The 22,107-nt window shown below is 42.6% G+C and overlaps 1 protein-coding gene across 1 annotated transcript; it reads right to left on the reverse strand.

Moving 5' to 3' along the window:
• On the reverse strand, positions 1–13,389 carry LOC308091454 (rhombotin-1-like). Its single transcript, XM_080437080.1, has 4 exons — positions 12,936–13,389; positions 11,319–11,532; positions 6,143–6,268; positions 1–804 (listed from the first exon to the last, which is right to left on the reverse strand). Exons 1-4 carry the CDS (start codon positions 12,955–12,957, stop codon positions 702–704), a joined length of 465 nt encoding a protein of 154 aa, XP_080293206.1. The 5' UTR covers positions 12,958–13,389; the 3' UTR covers positions 1–701.
• Between the last annotated feature and the right edge of the window lie 8,718 nt (positions 13,390–22,107).

Consider the following 22,107-nt stretch of genomic DNA (forward strand, 5'->3'; position numbering starts at 1 on the left):
TAATTCATAAAAAATAAGTCATGTTTTGGGTGAACTACTCCTTTAAACCCCATATGGTTGACCGGAGTACCTCAGGGCTCTATGCTAGTGTATTTTCAGTTTTTTTGTTATTGTGGGGAAAGCTTTTGCTGAAAATAGCCGATCGACAAGCTCACAACGCGCCGCAGCGCGACGCGTTGTGAGCTTGTCGATCTGCTATTTTCCTGCGAAAGCTTTCCCCACAATACAGATGCTGGGGTTCAAGTGGTTAAACTATATGAACTGTCCTTATGTGGTAAACCTGGTAGACTGGTACTCCCAAGATTGTTAAAACAAACACTCAGAATTATTTACAAATACTTTCTCTTCCCGATCTGGTCCTCTGCTTCACCTCAAACTTTGTGAAAACTGTCTATCAACTGCTTTGATCTTTATGATATACTGTATATCTTCAAGTGAATTTACTCCATCTTCTATTGTAAGTATTATCGAGGGTCCATTCGATCAGGAATAGCAGTTATAGAGCTCAATAGCAAACATTATCCCGAGAGCTCCACATGATGCAAGAGTCCAAACTTGTCATTGAGAAACTTGAAACGACGACCATCACCGTCTCCATTTATAGTACCGTAGTAGTCCAAATCGTCCAGTCAGGTGACGAGGATTGTAATGGCATTGTCAGATGAAATCCCGCCACCAAAAAAAAAGAGGACATCTCTGCTTTACTGAGGCTGTCGGTCGGTGCCGTTAACATGGCTTCCTTCGTAGTCAAGCTGGCACAGAATCATGTTGTTCTTGAGGAAAAACTTGTCTCCCACACAAAATCTGCAGAGGGGTAAGAGATAAATGTAAAATATGTAACATTTGTCAAACACACTGTGAAAGAGCATTTATCTTTTCCACTTTGTAGTCATTAAAGTGACATTTTCTCCTGGGGGGAATGTTTTCGTTTTTTTCCACGAATGGCCAGCTACCACAACTGTCTATACTAGGAGACCTGCTTTCGGGCAGTGTCACTTTCTCACTCAATTTTCAACTGTGTGTCACGTGTACAGGGATTTGAATCTTTCTCCCATGTCTTGCAGGTCTCCGCTCGCTCTGTCTCTCGGTTTCCTGGCTCTTCACACGCTCCTAACTAATGCAAAAATGCTAAATGATGATGATGATAATAATAATAATAATAATAATAATAATAATAATAATAATAATAAACAAAATAATAGTAAATTAAGTAAAAGTTGACCTGTACTAGTAGGCTTTAGCATTGTTTAGGATTCAATTGACACTTTGTTTGTGTTGTTTTACAGTGTGTGTCCCAAACTGATTTTTTCAACAACTAATTTTGCCTAGTTGCAATTATTTTGAGTGCTATAGAAAAAGGCTATGAGCTCAGATATAGTCACTTGGAAGTACCGTTACGGTAGCCTGGTAAACCATCCCGGATGCGGAATTTGGAAATGTGAATTCTGCCACCGGGATGGTTTACCAGGCTACCGTTATGGTGCTAAGCTATATGATCATGTTTTTCTTTTAGATATTTTTTTTATGGCATTTCCTCTATAGACAATACAGGGGGGTGAGAGGTTGACATGTGATGACAATGTTTTTGTTCGTTTTTTGTAACATGTGACACAGCTACCAAGCTTAAGTCAAACCACTGACATCACACCTAGAATTACTCAGTAGAGTGCATACCTCTGCCAACGCTATGCAGTTGTCAAGCTATGCAATTTCCACGTGGGATAGTTCAGCACTATATTTGCTCAGTGGGCGGAAATTAGCACTACGACCCCCCCTTCAATTACGCCAATAACTTAGGACATGGGTATTCAACAGGGGGTTCGTGACCCCTAGGGGGTCCTCAGAGTTACTACAGGGGGGTCGCCAAATCTTTATGTGATGTTTACATTAACCACTTCAACCCAGCATCCCTATTCTGAGGGGAACATTAGCCGAGCTTGTAAACTTTGTGGCGTTGTAAACTTTAGAGGCGTTGTAGATCAGCTATTTTCGGTGAAGAGGTTTGGTGTGTAGAGGGAAAAAAGAGCAAAAAAAGTACAGAGCCAAAGGTCAAGTTTACTATTGAGGGTTTAGGTGTTTAAATGTCTGAACATACGCATTAACATGAATACAACATATTAACAGTAAAGATTATGTGTAAACAATCTTTAACTTACACAAACAATGATGATGACAGTACTGTCAAACAAGTCTATGAAGCTATCTAGAAAATTGTATACAATATGTAGACGGGGGGGGCTGCTTCATCTCTCTCTCAGCTAAGGGGTCCTTGGTCTGAAAAACGTTGAAGACCCCTGACTTAGGACTTCAATGTAATATACAAATAATAAAATAAAGTCTGGCCCTAGCCATATTCGAGCATGCCTGACACAGAACTCCATATATGGGCATAAAAGGGACACAGTCAGACAGATACAGACATCTCCATATATGGGCATTAAAGGGACACAGACAGACAGACGGGTACAATGGGTATTGTATAACCAGGTGGGCCATGCATTCCCGACTTGCATCATTTCCGAGTAGGCACCGGTCTAGTAATGTACAGTATATTAATAAACATAGCCGCAAGTATAATGGTGGTACAAATGGTGCTCCATGAAGCTGTTTATAAGTTATGTGTTTTTGTAGAACCGCATCCACCACACACCTCTTTGGCCAATAGGTGTGAAAAGTTAATCAGTTTCTCCTTGCTCCACGACCAAACTGTTTCACTCAAATCTGGCTACGTTTTGGAGCTAAAGGTCAGTCAAACAAACGGACGGACAGGTCCGTTGGGGGCAGAAACATAACCCTCGCCCAATTGGCATAAGTAATCAGTAATTGGTTTTGCCACAAGTGCCATGGTGATCATTTTAAAACTGTATTCATCCTGGGACAGTATTTGCTGAGCCTGCATGCTTTTCCACAAAACCCTGCCTAACATTTATACAGTCACATACCTTCACAGCTGGGACCCGCCCTATAAACCACAGTCTTCTACCATTGGCTACTGAGCAACTCCACCAGGGCAGACGGTTGCTTAATTAGTTATTTATTCAGGGACCTGAAGAACAGGTCTGTTTTATTCAACTTGCTGAAGGTCTACTTGGAATGTTACACAACTTTAACTCTCAGAGTAAAATAATTGATAAATGAACACTGAGGATTTTGCTGTGTAGTGTTATTGTGTTGAAATGTGTTTTAATTGCGTTATTGGGTTAACAGGGTATGGTAAATATGGCTTTATAATGTCTGGTTTTACAATAACAGATTGTATTTGACAGCTACATGAAGCGGTGATATTGGTGTGTGAAAAGGAGAATGTTAAAGAAGTCATGAAATGTTTTATCATAACTTTATCTTAATCAGCATAATGGACACAACTAGGAAAATAGGGCCCAGGTTGAAATAAATAAACATATAAGCAAATAAAAATACACAGACAAGCAAAACATATCTTTAATAACCTTCAGTGTAGCCCATCAGTCAAATTACAAATTATTCAGAAACCTATCCTCTCCTTTATGTAACCTCCAAATAAAATCTGGGACAGTGGTGCTCAGCTCCAGTCACTGGAGGTCCAGAGTGCTGCTGGTTTTCATTTCAGCATTCTAAATCATGGAATAATTGAGTCCTGGGACAATAAATGAATGAATGCCATTAACTGCCAGGTGGAATGGGGGGAAAAAAAGCAGTACACCAGGTCCTCAGGTTCTGAATTGAGAACCATTGCACGATAGAATACCATGTATTTCTTACCCAGTTATCAGTATTGTAAACATAGGAATACTGAACATGCTCTGTCAGTCACACCCTTAAATCATACAGTTATGTACAGCTCAAAAACCAAAACACTTCTATCACAATGAAATATCAATTTGCTACCGACATTGGATGACCCCAAATTAACCAAAAGCATAAACTGCCCACTCACAATCTACCAGGCATACAATTGTATGGTTTGTCATGTGCCATTTGAGACATAATGATAGGCTAGGTGGCTGGCGGCTTAAAAGAATGTTTTGAATGGGGCCAGACCTTTAAAACCATCATAATTCTGATTCTGTGGTATTTGCTGCACTTGCTTTCAACTCTCTCCCAACCGCCCCGTCGGTCCACTTTACCCCACTCTGACTCCAGTGTACCATAGCTTGCCTTACACGCCCCCAAACAGGCTCAATAAAGGCAGTGCTCACACAGGGTTTATTTGTCTCCTACTGCGTTTGAAAGTTGCTGTGTAAGTCACGTTCTACTCTAATGTATTAAAGAAGGACCTACACTACATACCAGTTTGCAATCTTGCCACCTGGTTTGTCAAGACTTTCACAATGAACACTTTTTTGTGTCATCATGAACTCATTCTTTCGTGATCTTTTTACATTGGACAGACAAAGCCAGAAAATAAGTCATTTTTTGTGCCAACGACCCCCAAATTGATATGTATTTGGCCGCGGACCCCCACCAGAAAATATGTTGTGCCAGGGACCCCCAGAGGCAAAGATTTGCGTTCAAAATGTTAAAAAAAAAATGTTTCGAGATTTTTCAAAATTAGCAGATCTACAAGCTCATAGCGCGGCACTTGGTGCCGTGCTATGAGCTTGTATATCTGCTATTTTTGAATAGCCAAAGTATAAAATATGGATAAAGTGGTTAAAATGATTGTGACGCTTATTAACACATTTTGCTGGGGAGAACCGTTTTGAATCACATGATAACCCCACATCTAGTCAGTTATTATGTCGACGTTGGAGGTCAACATCCAGTCTGCATACCACAACTTCTCAGCCTCAGGGGTTAAGGCAGCACTAACCTATTTCATCCTCGTCAGTACAGCTGAGCTACCTCATGACACAGTGGGCCACTGCACTGCTGGACACTTGCCATATGCCTCCTTTAGCTGCGGCCATACTGTGCCATGCTGCCTAAATGCACAGTGATTGAAAGCTGAATGCACATTTGTAGAGTGATAATTATAGTCTGCTGTCCACTCATTTTCTTGCACAGACCCCTTTGTAGTGTACGGAACTGTAACGCCTGATTTATACTCGTTTCGTGCAGCAGTGTCTTGCACCGCAAATATCCGATCTACAGTACAAGCACACAACGCGTTGTGCTGTGTCACATTGTGAGTTTGTAGATCCTCTATTTTCGGTACGTGACACAATGCTCAAACAAGTACGAATCTGGCTTTGCTTCTGTCCCCATATAATCACTGTCAGTAGGTATGCAAGTTGGCAACATTCCTTTGCACCAATGGCAGCAAGACAAGTACTTGTTTAGTAATGAGGGGTGATTTTATAACTGTTCTGGAGGACAGAGGCTCTGTCATGGCAGACAAATCAGTAAGCAGCAGAAGTGTAGGCATGCACCACCATCATCTATAGTAAATAGGTTCTTGACACAAAAGGCAAACTTAACTAAATCTATTTAAAGGGAATAAGAAAAGTCTCACTCTTATTTTACATAGTGAAGATGTTCACATAAGTCAAGAATTCCTAATATTGAGCAGCTGTTATAATTTTTGTGTTGTGTTTTTAACCGGGTGGCAATGTTGGTTGGTTGGTTGGTTGGTTGGTTGGTTGGTTGGTCGGTCGGTCAGTCAGTCGGCCCATCCGTAACTTTGTTCTCAAACCACATATCTTGAAAATGACTCGCTGGACTTGTATGGAATTTGCTGTGGACCTTCAGCTCCCCGAAGGATGAACCCTACTCGCCAAAGGCCTTTCCTCCAGCTCCACCATTGGCCAAAATGTCCAATTTAACATGAGATATCTCACATTCTAATTGGCAGATTGTCATGAAACTTGCTAGGGCGTATTCATTCTCCCTTGAGGATGAACCCCAATCATTTGAGTGACCCTATGACCTTTCCTCTAGCATCAAAATGCCAACTTCACATATCTCATAATATGGCCGATTTTTTTTAATTTTGTTTTCAGCCTGTTATTATGCTTAAATTTGGTCTGCTGGCTGTTTTTAGAAATTGCATTGCCTAAAGTTTGTCCGGGCTAGGGTTACTATTTGTGGGTATTTAGGGTCCATCCAACACACAGGCTTATTTTGGGGGAGAACCAAGCAAGGCTGCTGGTGTACCTTCCAGATAAGTCAACTGAATTTGATCTCTCAGGCTAATTGCCCCCTCCCCCTTCCCCATTCTTACCTCTGGCGGCAGAGCTGACAAGCGAAGCAGTCTAAATGGTAGACGTTGTCTCTGGCTCTCATCACCATCTCAAAGGCTGGGATCAGTTTACTGCAGGCTGCACAGTTCCCTGTCACCCCAAAGAGCCTGCAGAGGTAGAGCAGAGGACAGGAGGGAGAGCATGGAAGAGGAGGACACAGTGAAAGGAAGATTAAAAAGAGAAAGAAGACGGGAGGGATAGAGAAGGGAAGCAATAAGGAGAGAAGAAAAGTGAGGGGGACAGAAGAGAGGGGAAAGCAAAATGACAGAGGGAGAAGATTGGAAAGAAAAACAGAAAGAAGTATAGAAAGAAAGACAAAGAAGAAAGGAAGCAAGCAAGGCAGGAAGAAAGAAAGAAAGAAAGAAAGAAAGAAAGAAAGAAAGAAAGAAAGAAAGAAAGAAAGAAAGAAAGAATAACGGATGGAAGAAGCATAGAGGAAGAGGTGAAAGTATGTAAGGGATGAGTGAGGATCTGTATTCGTTTTTTTGTGAATAATTAAGTGAAAACTAATGGAAATGAGCAAGGTTTCTATACTCAAAACTTGTCCTTGTTTCTGAGCGTTTTCAACACATCAGGACTAAACAGTTTCTGCAAATAACTTTAAGTCTTTGTTCTACTCTTTTTGAAGCACAGAAACTAATTCAAGTTTGACACATGGGACAAAACAGCACTAGAGTTTAGCCAATCAGGGAAATCAATGTAGCATGCCTGTCATTGACAACCTCTGTGACAAAATCCAGATGGTCTTACGGCAGTAAACCCACTCATCTGGCGGCCCAAGTAGATTAAAACAATCGCAGAGAATTCGCTAATACTCTTTCGCTGCAGGTCTAATGAACATGAACCGGGGTGAGCAGCAGTGTTTCTTTTCCATACGCCAGGAGAAAAACTTGGAAGAACCATTAAGAGGAAGTACATCCCCAGATGGAGGCGGTGATGTCTTGAACAAGACGCACTGAGAACTTCACAAGACAAATGAAAATGTCAATCGAACAAGTGACCAGTGAGAGAACAAAAGCAAGGCTCTAATTAACAGAATGCTCTGATCTAACGAGCCTTAGTCCTTCAGTAGGCACCTGGTGAGGGTTTTTTCCTCCCCCTTTCTCCTTAACGAGGGTACGAAGCTTGATGCTAATTCTCTACTAATGGTCCAATTAAAAGAAATCACATGGTTTTAATCCCAGTCTTCAAAGGGTTTTGGCCTGCACCGTTGCAATGATGAGGAAAACAGGAGGCAATCTAGCCAATTTAACTGTCAAAAGGGGTTTTGGTCTCTAAGAGCGGCGCGGCTAATGAGAGACTTAGCCCCAACCAAATCCAGCTGGATCCTACACGAGACTAACACATGAGCTCAGCAATGTGGCGGAGATATCAGGAGTTCTCCCACAGACCTGACGCCATCCGTCTTTACTCCTGGGAAGCACTAGAGCCTGACCGATGTATCGGTTTGGCCGATATATCGGCCATTATTTGACGACATCGGTCAATTATGCAGCAAATGTTTAGAAAAATAGCATATTTTCAAGCTCACAACGTGTCACGACTTGCAAAGTGACACATTGTGAGCTTTTAGACTGGCTATTTAAAAAAGAAATTGAATAGGCCTTAAGTGGTTAAATAAAATAAAGTTGAGTTGTTTATGTACATTTTATAATTCCTTTTTTGATTGTTCATTGTATACTTAAAGGTTCTAAGTGATATTTGTTTGGTTAAAACAAAACTTTTTTGGTTATTAAGTTAAATCGCTATAGAACGTAGCTCGTTCGCAGTACAGCTACGTTCTGCTGGCAAATGTAAACACACTGAGCCGCTATTTCCTACTTTCGGTCCCCCCGCAGGATGTTTCCCACACAGGATTTTTGCTCCAGTAAATTCCCGCGGAAACAGGTGGATAGAGTGTTTTTTTCAGTAACAGGGGTCTCCCCATCTCTCCAACACATTTTCAGATGGGTCAACAATTTTATCCAGTCAGGAGAGAGAACCCATTGATTCAATATTGTTCCAATTCCAAATGTATCTGCTCATTTACTTGTTTTATCACTTCCAATTTCATTTATTTATCCTGTATCCTGTTTGAGGTCTCTCTTCTGATTGGATGAAATTGATATCCCACCCTGAAAATGTTATTTCAGTTTACTAAAGAGCTGGAGAGACAGGGAATGAATTATTAGTGAATTAGTGAATGATGATCAGAATATCGTTACGTAACACCTATTTTAACAAATATATAACTTGCAGCACCTTTAAAGTTTAATTTTCTTCTCAAATATGGGAGTTAAATATATTATTAATTTCCAATTTGTTTAATTTAAAAGGTATAATCATTTAACTGATATGTTTTTTGATTTCAAGATTTTGCACTTTATTTTACAAATTATCGGTCAAAACACTGGTAATAACTCTCCAAAATCAGGATCGGAGTCGGACCCAAAAATCTGGCATCGGTCAGGCTCTAGGAAACACTTGGTACTGTATAATAAAATATTCCATTATCATATCCCATTCAGTGGACACTTTCACTGAAGTGCCTTACGGTGTCATCAGCACTTCCATTATTAGCATGGGTGATCTCATTGCACACTGACAGAGTTCATGCCATGCTCCATCCTTTGAGCTACACAGGGAACATAACCCTTCACCACTTAAGCACTATATACTTTGTTGTACAGCGAATAGTGAAAATAGACGATCTACAAGCTCACAATACGTTGTGATACGTTGTGAACTTGTAGATATCCCTATGCTATCACTATTTTGGAAACACTCTATATAGACACTCTCTAACACACTACAAAAGTTTGAAAGATTTATGTTGGAACGCTGGGGTTAATGTAGTTGACCCTGCCAGTGTTTGTGCGGTTAGTCTATCAATATGTTTAGAAAATTAAGCCCATCTAAGTAATATATTTGCCCTTAGTGGTGTGTGGGTCACATGCAACCACTAGAATTTGCTATTCACCCACCCTCAACCGCTCAATGCCGTGACAATTACAAATATGTTAAACCCCTGTCGGGGCTGGTGCTTTAAAGCAGTGGTTCTCAAACATTTTCATGTCAAGGACCCCCAAATTCACATGTTTGGCCATGGACCCACATCTGAAAAGATTTGGTGTTGGCTGGATTTGTCAAAAATAGCCGATCTACAGTACATGCTCAAAACGTGTCGCTGTGTGATGAGTTGTGAGATTGTAGAATGTCTATTTTCAAATAGCCAGTATAAAAGTATAAAATAGGCCAAAAGGTTAAACTGATTTTCATGCTATGGAACCCTGTCAAGGACCCCTGGGGGTCCCTGGACCCCACTTTGAGAACCTCTGCATTAAAGTACAATTCACTGTGACTATTATTGGTATAATTACCAATCTTCAGTTTACTAGTTATTTTACTTGAAAAACTGTAAAAGCTTAAGTAGCAGAGTAGTCCTTCCTGAAGACCAGAAGCCTATAATATCTTCCTTGGCCAAGGGGTGATTCCCCTTTGGCAGAGCAGTTAGACTAGTTTGGTTTCCCATGAGGGTGACCCAGGTTTGAATCCAGGTGGTAACCTTGGGGACTCATCTGGATTGGGTTTCCCACTAGAGGGGAGGTCAAAGTGGGGTGAGCGTAGCAGAGTAACCCTGCCACGGAGAACAGAAACCTAACATCTCCCTTTGGCCACGCGGGATTCCCTTTGGACGAGCCGTAAATCAACAGCGGATCAGTGTTGGAATCCAGGTGGTTATATTTAAACATGTCATCTTTAAATATTAAATAATGAACATGCGGTAAGACCTGCTCTGCAATGTAACCGCAATTCGCTTTGGGGCAATAAACACCTGGCAGTGAACTGCAAGAGTAGAGCCGGTTTTTATGATCAAAGATTAATTTAGATTTGGGACCCCAGGCAAATGTACCTGGATAGAAAAGAAAATTAGCAGCAGTCTGGAGGTCCCCTGCAGGACCGGAGCTGACAACCACCAAAGCGATAGGCCTGGTGTACTTATACTGTTTAGCCAATTAAAACCGGGAAAACATCTGTGTCATTTTAGATGTTAGCGTTGGCTATTAAAAAATAGCAGATATACAAGCTCACAGCGCGTCACTTCGTGCCGCGCTGCGAGCTTGTACATCTGCTATTTTTTTAAACATTTTTGAAAAATCTTGGAAAGTGTGAGAACAAGTAAGACGCGCGAACGCGGGAAGCGAACGCAAAAAAAATAAAAAAATTATGAAAAAAAAATATTTAAAAAAAAGTAACCAATAAAAAAAATACAATGTTTTTGAACAATTCAACAAAGTGTTTGAAGTGCCTGTTTCACCCACTTCCGGGGGGCGGAGCCAAAATCCGAGCCCGAAGTATTTGTTCGTAGACCCCCACTTAGGGGGGGTAGAAAAAGTTTCGGAGCGATTCGGGCACTTTTCATTTAACATGGGGTTTCAATGGGGAGTTTTTAGGAGCCTTCTCCGGGGCGTGGCTTCCGGGGGAAGGGGCGGGCTTAAACGCAACCTTGACAGGTGTGTTCAGTTTTCAAAGACCTTTCATTTGATGTATGGTACGTCTAAATTGGACATTTACTTATCTCAGAGGAGCTGCATACAGGCAGTGCACACAGACAGAGACACAGAGACACAACCCGAGCACGGTTTCATAGTAAGCTCCACTTGCGCGGAGGCGCGCCTCCTTCCGCTGCGTTCGCAACTACTGATTTAGAAGGCATTTGTAGAATCAGCCTCAGGTCAACGCATCAGTGTCCTTTTTAGATTTCTTTGGCTATTCAAAAATATTTCGAAATATTTTAGATTTTTTGAAAAATCGTGAAAATGTATGCAAATCTTTGAATATATATTTTTTTTTTTGCTTGTGGGGGTCCCTGGAACTAAATATTTTGAGATGGGGGTCCCATGGCCAAATAAATATAATTTTGGGGGTCCTTGACATGAAAAGGTTTTAGAATCACTGATATAAAATATGTTGTTCCAGGGACCCCCAGACGCAAAGATTTGAGTTAAAAAAATCGCTTAAAAAATATATATATATACATTTTCACGATTTTTCACCTGAATATAAGGATAATTACTGTCTTGAAGTGAGACATTGCAATACTTCTGACTCACACAGACAGACATATGCCTGTGGAAGCATGACCTCAGGGACCTCAGGTACTCATGATGACCTTACCTCAGGTAATCCCGCCGACAGAGGATGAGGTTGGCGCGGGTGTAGAGGGTGGACCCCACCTGGCCCAGGCGACAGTCACAGCACGCACATTTCAGACAGTCCTCGTGCCAGTACCTGTCCAGGGCCTGCAGCATGAAGCGGTCCCGGATCTTCCCGTTGCACCCGGCACAGCCTCGTGGCTTCTCTCTGGACTGGAGGGACACCAGAGACACACCTGCCAGCAAGAGACATTATGACACAGAGAGTGAAAGACGGGCAAATAGGAATAGAGCAAGGCCAGAAACAGGTGCAATAGTACAGCGGTGTAAAGTAAAGTATTTTTTACTTTACTGGAGTGCTTTTCAATCATTTTACTTCTACTCCACTACATCTCAAAGGCAAATATTGTACTTTTACTCCACTATAATTATTTGAAAACTTGAGTTACTAGTTACTTTGTAGATTTAGATTATTATTACAAACCCATTTCAGACCTATATACTTTGGCAATTTGAAAATAGCCAATCTACAAGCTCACAAGGCGTCGCTTGTGCGCTTGTAGATCTGCTATTTTCAAAGGATTTTTATAAATTTTACCCATTTGGAAACTTGAAATGGGACCTTCTGCATAATGAGTACTTTTGCTTTTGGTACTTGAAGTACATTTTGATGCCAATACTTTTGTACTTTTACTCAAGTACATTTTTAACACCGAACTGGTACTGGTTACTATTTCTACAACAATGGGGTATTGATAGTTTTACTTAAGTAAAAAATGTGAGTACTTCTTCCATCACTGCAATAGTACCAGAAAAGAGAACTTCAGAGATGGAAGGAGAGAGAGGCAGACAGATACAGAATTACAGTATATAGACAAATTACAATGAATGAAAGAGTGAAAGCAGTGTGTGGAAAAACTACAAATAGTGTCCTTAATCTGCATTAAATCACTATTTAAGGTTGTTAACCTACACAACAACAGGCTAAGTTCTAAGTAAAACATCTATTTGTAGCCTATGCCTATCTCTGAAGCGATGTGCTTTGCAGGTGGCCCTCACTTAATGAAGTCAAAGTGATGTGGGCTAAAGTAAACTAATGCAAGTTGCAAACCCAAAGTTCTCAACATCTCATTCAACAAAATCATTGAACTACAGCAGTGGTTCTCAACCAGTGGTCCGGGGACCACCAGTGGTCCTTGGGGGATGGTAGGGGGTTCCAGGTGGTCCCCAGCTAAATGATGAAGAGTTGGTGACCAAATGGACCCTCATTAGATCTTTAACTCTTGAAAGCGTAAAATGAAACCAATTGAAACCAATTAATGGACCCGTAAGGGTTTCATTCTACACTCTCAAGAGTTAAATTATTGTTAAACATCTGCATTACTTAATTTACAAGAAGCCTACAGAATTAGAGAATGTAGAAGAATTGTTATTTTTGATCAACGTTTGCCTATTATCTCTCCTATGGTAACAAAATCTCATCTAACGATGACAAAAATATATTTAAAAAAAGTTTTGGGTCTGAGGCTTAATCTCGTCAAATGATGGTCCGTGGCTCAAATGCCGAATAAATAATGGACCTTGATATGAAAAGGGTTGAAAACCACTGAACTAACAGGAATGATGATCGTTCACTCACTGTCTTCCTTGTCCAAAACCATAGTTCTTTTTTATATTGACAGCAATTCCTGCTAGAAAAGAGAAATCCCTTTCTCTGCAGTCAGTCAGGGATTATTAATGATCTTGACAGTTGTCTCTCAGTAGCCTGATCAAACTTCAGCAATGCGTCTCATCATCTCTGATCAAAGCGAGGAAAACGGTCTTCATGGTCGTGTGGAGTAAAAAATAAATAAATAACGTGCGTAAAACCCTAATGCGAGTGGAGAAAACCCCGATTTAGAAGAATATAGATGCTGCTCCCTCGTATCAGATCGCTTGGAAGAATAAGCGATCAATGTCCTCAATAAGAGAGACTCCGGTGTTATCTTGCAGTTCGATGGCGGTGTACAGCGGTGTTTAAATCTCTTATTAAGCTTAAAACACTTCAAACAATCTCAATCCTCCTCTCTCTCGACACAGCGTGCCTTTCCCTCTCTCTCGATCGTTCGGAACAGTTCTCACTAGCCCTGATCTAAGAAGGGGAGAGGGAAAAAAACTCCCACAGTCCAATAGCTTTCCAATGCTAATTATATAAAGTCATTATGCTCAGATCTGATATAGTGGCGCCTCCCCCCCCCTCTTTGAATCAATTATTCAATACACAGTCAGTCGCACACCAGGACAGCCCAGAGCCTGAGGTGTTTTAGAATGAGCTTATTCAAGTCCAAGGACACCAATTATCTCCTTTTTCAACCGAACAGATGCATTGCTATTGTGCGTGCGTGCGTGCGTGCGTGCACCTCTCTCTCCCTCTCTCTCTCTCTCTCAGTCTCACTCTCTCTCTCTCTCTGTGTGTGTGTGTGTGTGTGTGTGTGTGTGTGTGTGTGTGTGTGTGTGTGTGTGTGTGTGTGTGTGTGTGTGTGTGTGTGTGTGTAACAGGAGAAGGGGGTTAAGGCAGTCGTTCTGCCTTATCCATGGACGGAACCCCATTTGAAAAGATGTGGTGCCAGGGGCCATGGGGCCCCCGGCCCCGGCCCCGGCCCCCACCATAACAGAAGATCTTATAGCCTAGTTGTTACATTAGATTTAGGACATAATTCTACAACTGTCAACTCTGTGGGTGGGGAGAGAGAAACCTATTAACTGAAAAGTCTCACTAATAACTAGTCAAATAGTATGTTTGAACCTATTTCAACCTGGCATCGCATGTCATAGGCAAAAAAAGAAGAAAATAGCTAAAATAGCTGATAAAAAGAAGAAGAAAATAGCTCAAATAGCTGCATCTACACGCTCAAAGTTCAACGTATTGTGACGCAAATTTTTAAATAGGGTTAAACTGTTTGCTTGGGGACCATCTGGAACACCCTCAAGGACCCACTTTGAGAGCCACTGTGTGTGTGTGTGTGTGTGTGTGTGTGTGTGTGTGTGTGTGTGTGTGTGTGTGTGTGTGTGTGTGTGTGTGTGTGTGTGTGTGTGTGCGCGTGCGTGCGTGTGAGTTGGGACAGGATTTCATTTGACCATGCAGCACCGGTTTGATGCACCGTAGGAGCGCTTGTTTTTGGACAGCCCCGGTGGAGGCGCGCCATCGGTGCAACGTTCGCAACGTTCGGCATGGCGACTCACTTGCCTGGGCTCGCTCGGCGGTGCCTCTCGTGGCTCAAGTCCGCTTCACCCGACTCAGCGTCGTTCAAGTCCCGGTAGGGACAGAATCATGAATCATCGCCCCCTATAGTCTCTCTCTGTACCTCCGAGACGTCAACACCGCCTCGTGGTCCAAGCTAACACAGCCAAGCCAAGTCTCACGTCTCGCCTCCTACCAACACTAATATCGCCCCTTGCTTGACGTTGACGCTACGAGGCGGTCCTGTCGCGTTGCAGGTTGACGAAGACAGACGATTCTCTGCCTATATTGGTATGCAACTCGAATGGGGCTGAGTCAGCAGAAGCGAACTTTGCACCATTTGGTGCGGCCACTCGCTCGCCTATAACGGCTCGCTCTGGGTTGCCTCATTGAGGGTTCAAGTCGACTCCTGACAGCGGTATTTTCACCAGACGGTCAACCTTTTATGAGTTGGAAGTTAAAAAGTCACTTCTGCATTCCCCAAATAGTGGGCAGAACTATGGCGGAAAATTACGTGACAGGGGATTCCCATCACGTTTAATCCCCGGGTGACTTGTCAGATTTTCCCCCGACTCGTCACTATAGTATGACTTGAGAGTGAGAATGTGTGTGTGTGTGTGTGTGTGTGTGTGTGTGCGTGTGCGTGTGCGTGTGCGTGTGCGTGTGCGTGTATGTGTGAGTGAGAGAGAGTGCTTAGAAAGAGTAGGAAAGAGAGATAGATTTGATACCCCTGATACCCCTTAAGCAATTACCATTAACCTGAAATGCATGTTACCTACTTCGACATAAGCACATGATGTCATTGTCTGTTTAGTACCATCCTCCATTCACAAATCCTGTGTGTGTGTGTGTGTGTGTGTGTGTGTGTGTGTGTGTGTGTGTGTGTGTGTGTGTGTGTGTGTGTGTGTGTGTGTGTGTGCGTGTGCGTGCGTGCGTGTGTTTATGTTCCTATTCATGTTTATTAGAGGATCCCCATTAGAGACACATGAATGAGCCTCTAGTCTTCCTGGGGCCTGTGAGTGTCTGTGCATGTCATTTTTATTTTTGTACTGTTCATTTATATTTGTTTGTTTCGGTGGTCTTTTGGATCAGACAAACAGGGCTATGTAGGTTCTATCCTATTCTATCCTGTTCTATTCGATTCTATTCTAGTCAGCATTTCAGACTGTCCTATGCTCGACCATAGCTCCTTGTCCACTGTGTTGAAAACCAGGGCCTTCTCCTTCCTCTCCCAAACAGATCATCAAGCCTAAATCCTGCTCATTAGAGCCAGGCACAAACAACTGTTCCAACATGGCCTCTAGATCGGGTCACACTAATTAACCAGCCCTATTGACAGCCTACACCCTCATTATCCTCCCTCTCATCCGATCGTTGGACGTCAAGACAGCTAACGATCAACACACTAATTAATCAGTGGATTCGGCTCTGGGTTTGCCATTCATTTGTGAGACACATGGGAGCTAATTACTTCAATTATGAATGCGTCTAATTAAATAGCTTCGTTAGGTAACCATTGTTGCAGCCCCATCCTCTCTCCGTGTCTGTGGTCCTGATAAATGAATAGTGAGGGAGAGCGGTGCATTAGCGGCATATTGTCTTTATTTTGACATAGGCCCTACATCAATGCCAAATACTATGGTAAGCCTGGGATGAACATAACACACTATTCACAGCCAGGGTCCATTAGGCTAATTGCGCTAAAAGGGAGTTTTCTCGTTGACATTAAAGGTGAGTGGGGGTAGATGGCTGCTATGGCTCTAATTAGAAGTCTGGGGAAATAGGAACCCTTTTTGGGCCATCTGCTGTTGCTGCCAGTCACGTCCTTGGTGAAAGGAGCAGGAAGAAATGTGGATGTTTTTTTCAGTGTTCAGTGTGAAGGCTTGTTTATCAGTCACGATGCCTTTGCAGTTTGGGTCAGAGGAGCCTGATCTCATTCAGTCGGCCGAACAGTTGGATTTGTGAGCGGGAGTAATGACCTGCAATTTGTGGCAGGCAGTGACGGGTTCCGAATATGAAATTATGGACTGGAGAGAGCCTCCTCATCGCCATAGATTACTTCTACCCCCAGTGACCAGAGAAACAAGAACAGTTTCAAAATAGGTTTTCACAAATAAATGATTGGATTAGTGGGCTAGTAGCTACAAGGTACACAGCTGCAGTCAATCCGTCCGTAGGCTGCCCTAGCGCGTCTGATATCTGGTCTAGAGGGGCGGGTTCAAAATCTCCAGAGAAAAAATCCGCGAGATCCCATTGGTTCACCGCCCCGTCCCATGCCCCCCCCCCCCCCCCCAGCAGCATTGAGAGCCCTGACGTCACAACAATTGGAGCGACGCCCACTGCACTCTGGTTGGTTGGGGAAATGAAACACTTCCTATGCCAGGAACGTCAACAGGCTGGTCCAGGCTCTTATTTTTGAGCAAAACGTGAAGGAAAATAAAAGCCTGGAGATTGATTCACCTGCAAAATACCTGCACTTCTTTTAGACTGGGCTTGGGACTTAATGGTGTAGGGCAGGCCTATACTTTAGAAAAACAAAACAATATGGGGTGATGTTAAAGGAAAAGGGTTTATTAAAACACATCCCACACACACAAGCACCTGATACTTTATGTACACATAGGCTAAACACACACAGACATAGACATATGCCGCAAGCATGTACACATGTACATGGATGGACCCACAGGAATAGCATAACCATTTAGATGACAGTGAGGCTATGTTTCTATATCATAGGATAATAACCGTTTCCCAAGTTGAAATTTCTTGTTTCATTGTGCTTCAAGGTTTAGCTAAAATCAAAGACAGAAGAGTCACAATATAGCTAAATCTTCTGAATTAAATTGAACGTTATCTTAATTCCTAAATCTGCAAGATGCACAGGCTTACTAACAGTGTAAGTCCTAAATTATATTATACGTGTGAAATCTGAATGGCACTTGAGGCAGAAGATTATGGTAGGTAGAGTAAAGGGACAGGTTTCTAGTAGAGGAAAATGTGCACGCACATTTGCACGCCTCAGTGCTGTAGTTTCTCTGTGTTTGTGGTGCGGTCCATCATCCATGTGTACATGCTTGCGGCATGTGTCTATGTCTGTGTGTGTTAAAGGTTCTATGACATTCATTTTCACTTTTTTTATTTTTTATGGTTTTGGGGTTTTATGACCTCAATTAGACCCAAAAAATCTGAACTTTGAACATTCAGTGGATTTTCTGTGGTCTGGGGTTTTCTGAATAATTAGGCTGAAAAGTAATCTGAGCTTGGCCCTTCGACAGTGAGGTCACAGCCGATTAATCCCGCCCACTCTCCTCCTCGCCCCTCCCCTCCCCTATCCTTTCCTTTGGGGGGGGCGGAGCAGAGGCGATGATTGACAGGCAAAATCCCTCACCAGCGACACCCGCAGGCAAAGATTTATTTTTTCATTGCAGTTGAAAAGGCTTTAGAAATGTGAGAGAAAAACACCTGCCATGGATCAATGGAGTGGATTTTTTTGTTAAAACTTTCTATACACGTTTGAAGGACCATGACAAAGACTTTTAATATGTGGTAAAACTGAACGTCATGAAACCTTTAAGCATATGTGTACATAAAGTGTCAGGTGCTCGTGTGTGTGGGATGTGATGATGTGTTCAAATATCGGTGGCACTTGAGGCAGAAGATTATGGTAGAGTAAAGGGAGAGGTTTCTAGTAGAAGAAAAGTTTGTCAACAGTCAAACGAGGTGCCACTTCAATGCAGCAGAACATCAGGAAAGGAGGCATGACATTCTCATACTCAGAAAATAGGACTATTATACAAACAAGATGGGTTCTAATATGGCATGGCTACCATGGGGAACCTTCTTGTGGCCACTCTGTGATGTCAGTCATCTATGATATATGGTGTATGATTCCAAATTTGGCCAGGGTTTCAACCCAATCTGACCCCAATTGTCTTAATTTATATAACCTTATACAGTCAAACTTTTTGACTGTCTACCATAACTAGCCAGTCTGTTTTATACTTTTTGAAATATTTAACGTTTTTATACAAATTTGATTCTGGAAATCAATGACGGTCGGATTGGGATTAAATTGTACCCAAATACCCAATCATAGCCTGGCTGCATGAAAACAGAGAAGCCACGCCATTATTATACCCTGTCTTGTTTTATTTGGATAATTACAACGCACAGCTGCAAGGACTGAATAATGGGAAAATAAACCTTTAACTGTGGTCCACTTACATTGGCTCTCATTTCTCCTTGCGATTTGCCCAGGTGTTAGTAATGACTAGTAATGACTATTGAACTCATTTTCTTGGGTGCAAATGCATCTTTACAAGCACCAACCCAGCAGCATAGGAAATCAGTTAATTGGATTGTTCTAAAGAGCAGATAACAGCAAAGAAACATTTTGAGTCAAGTACCTAGACCATAGAAAATAAAGATGATTATGATTATGAAAGATCCTGCACAACTATATTTCTATTCCATTTTCTCTAGGTTCTCTGTAGTTGCGTGTAGAATGTGTAAGAATGAAAGATAATTTGAAACAGCCTTGTGTCTTTTGCAAGCAACTATTTCACCAGCTGAATGATCATAGAGCACCAGGTGATGTGATGTACTGTAGTTGATGTGAAGGGATAAAGAACAGCACATTGGCCCGTGGCCCGTATCGCTGGCCTAGCGTTCCGGGCACCTATGCTACAGTATAGCCTGACCGCACGTCGTGGGTTCGAGTCTCGTTCCCTATGACCTTTGCTGCGAGTCTCTCCCCGTCTCTCTCTCTCCCTCTTTCCTGTCCATCTTCATTTACATACTATCAATAAAGGCAGAAAAGCCACACAAAAAAACAGCACATTTACACAATGGGCCTCATTCAGGAAGCGATATAAGAACAGATCTTCTCTTATTTTGTTCTTATCTGGGATTCAGCAAAGTTTTCTTATTTTTGCTTTTCTTTTATGTGAGAACACATTTTAAGAGTGGTCGAGAGCACTCTTACTGAGATACAGTAAGAGAAAACACAGTCCACAAATGTTGTTTGTCCAATGCTAGAAAAAATACATTTTAACTTGTGCACGCCTCAGTGCTGCAGTCTCTCTGTGTTTGTGATGGGGTCCATGTTCATGTGTACATGCTTGCGGCATGTGTCTATGTCTGTGTGTGTTTAGCCTATGTGTACACAAAGTGTCAAGTGCTTGTGTGTGTGGGATCATGTGTTTAAATATCGGTGCCGTGTATAGGTGCTGCGTGTGTACAGTAGGTTCTGCCTTAACAATACTGTAACATATGTGTATGAAGGTGGTTGCGTTGTGTCTGCACTCTGCACGCATGCAAGCGTGTGTTCGTGTGTGTGTGTGCATGCATGCGTGCCTGTGTTCGTGTGTGTATGTGTGTGTGGCACAGTACTGTAGACAAACAAGCAACAAGCCTTTAGTTTGTATTGTTTACAAGCCTAATTGCCTGGTGGAAAAAGCTGCTGGTCCCCATGAGGCTGCGGTACCGCTTCCCAGGCGTTAGCTGGAACCGTCCATGGTCGGGGTGGATGAGGTCCTTGATAATCCTACAGGCTTTGCTGACACAACAGGCGGTGTACATCACCTGGATGGAGGGAAGCTCACATCCACTGACGCTCTGGCTGTCCACATGGCCCTCTGCAGCGCTTTATGGTAGAGGGCAGTACAGTTGCCATGACAGGCAGATTTTGTTGATATTTAGTTTTAGTCATAGTCTTTTGCATAAATTTCCATTTAGTTTTATTCATATTTTAGTCATCTGAAATGTTTTAGTTTTTGTCTAGTTTTAGTCGACTAAATATCATAAGATTATAGTAGACTAAATCTACAGTTGATTTAGTCGACTAAAATGTATTTTGGCGGTGCCTTGATGGCGTCGTAATGGCAGATTTTACACTTGGTTGCATGCTGAAAATAGCCGATCTACAAGCTCACAACGCGTCGCGTTTTGACGCGTTGTGAGCTTGTAGATCGGCTATTTTCAGAGCGCAACACCAGAGCGCAACCAAACATAAAATGACTTGTCTTTTAGTTCTACTGGATCTCTTCTCCACTAGTTCCTCCTTAACATTATTATTTGTTGACGAAATTGTCAATATATTTAGTCTTAGTTTTAGTCATCATAGCTTCATTTTTATTTTGTTTTTATTTTGTTTTCGTCAGTGAAAAAAGGTAGTCGACGAACATTTTTCATCATAGTTTTAGTCGACGAAATCAATACTGCGAGGCAGTGAGGCATCCAGTCAGGATGCTCTCAGTGGTGCTTCTGTAGAAGGCCTCCAGGATCTTGGGCCCCATGCCAAACTTTCAGTTGCCTGAGGGGAAAGAGGCATTGCTGTGCCATTTTCACCAAGTGACGGTGTGCTCATCCCAGCAGAGGTCCTTGGTGTTGTGGGCGCCAAGAAACTTGAAGCTGCTGACTCTCTCCATGGCAGACCCAGTGATGTAGATCTCTCCTCTTAGCATCTCTCCTCTTCCTCTTCTTGTATTGCACGATCAGCTCCTTGGTTTTGTCGATGTTGAGAGAGGCGAACGTTGTTCTCCTGACACCATTGTTTCAGGTTGTTGACCTCTCTCCTGTAGGCCACCTCACTGTTGTCAGTGATCAGGCCTATCACTGTCACGTTATCGGTAAACTTAATCATTAAGTTGGATGTGTGTGAGGCCATGCAGTCATGGGGGTACAGGGAGTAGTCTGAATTAGTCCCTGAATAGATTGCAGCTGTAGAATGAAACCCTGCAGTACTCTGGGACCACGACACACAGGAAGGAGTTTAAGGACGGTCACTGCTGTAGGACATCGTGCTTGTGCACTTCCACACATTGATGCTCCGGAGAGGAGGCATGAGAAAAGGAGGCTGTGTGATTTAGCAGGAAACGTTATTAGTATTTAGTATCAGATGCTTCAGAGAAAATTCTCTGCGGGCTGGGTCTATTTCGTCAGAGGGTCAAGTGTCTGGAGGAGAGCCAATCCCGCTGTCCCCACGACTCTTAGCTGGTGGACTTTTCCAGATTGGAGTTGGAGGACGGTGCTCACCAGCTGTGAGATTAAGGGGAACTGATCGATGGCCCCTCTGATTGGCCCTCCCCGCGTCCCAGCGGCATCCAATCCCCTTTGTCGGATGGCTGTCTTCGGCTGAGCCAAAACCAATTCCTCCTCCATGCAGGGGCCGAATAAGATCGCTGACCTGAAGCTGAAAGGCCACGCTTGGAGGCTCTGCTGTCATCCGTCTCCGCTCTGCGGCTCACCGGGAAATGAGAAACACAAGCAGGGAGAAAAGGGAGGGTAATGGAGAGATGCGGGAGAGGAAGAGAGAAAGAGAGGGCACAGAATCAAGTAAAAGTTCAGTCAATTTTATAGGTGCACAATAGTTTGCTTTACAGATACCCACCTGAGATTTAAAATATGATTTTAATATATGATGAGTCAAGATACATTCTCAAATAAATACGAACAAGCTTTGATGTAGCCTATTTACAAGTAAAAGGCCATCTGCACCTGTTTTGTGTGTGTGTGTGTGTGTGTGTGTGTGTGTGTGTGTGTGTGTGTGTGTGTGTGTGTGTGTGTGTGTGTGTGTGTGTGTGTGTGT

Source organism: Gymnoscopelus braueri (assembly GCF_963280865.1).
Source record: "Gymnoscopelus braueri genome assembly, chromosome: 9".
In the NCBI taxonomy this organism is placed as follows: Eukaryota; Metazoa; Chordata; class Actinopteri; order Myctophiformes; family Myctophidae; genus Gymnoscopelus; species Gymnoscopelus braueri.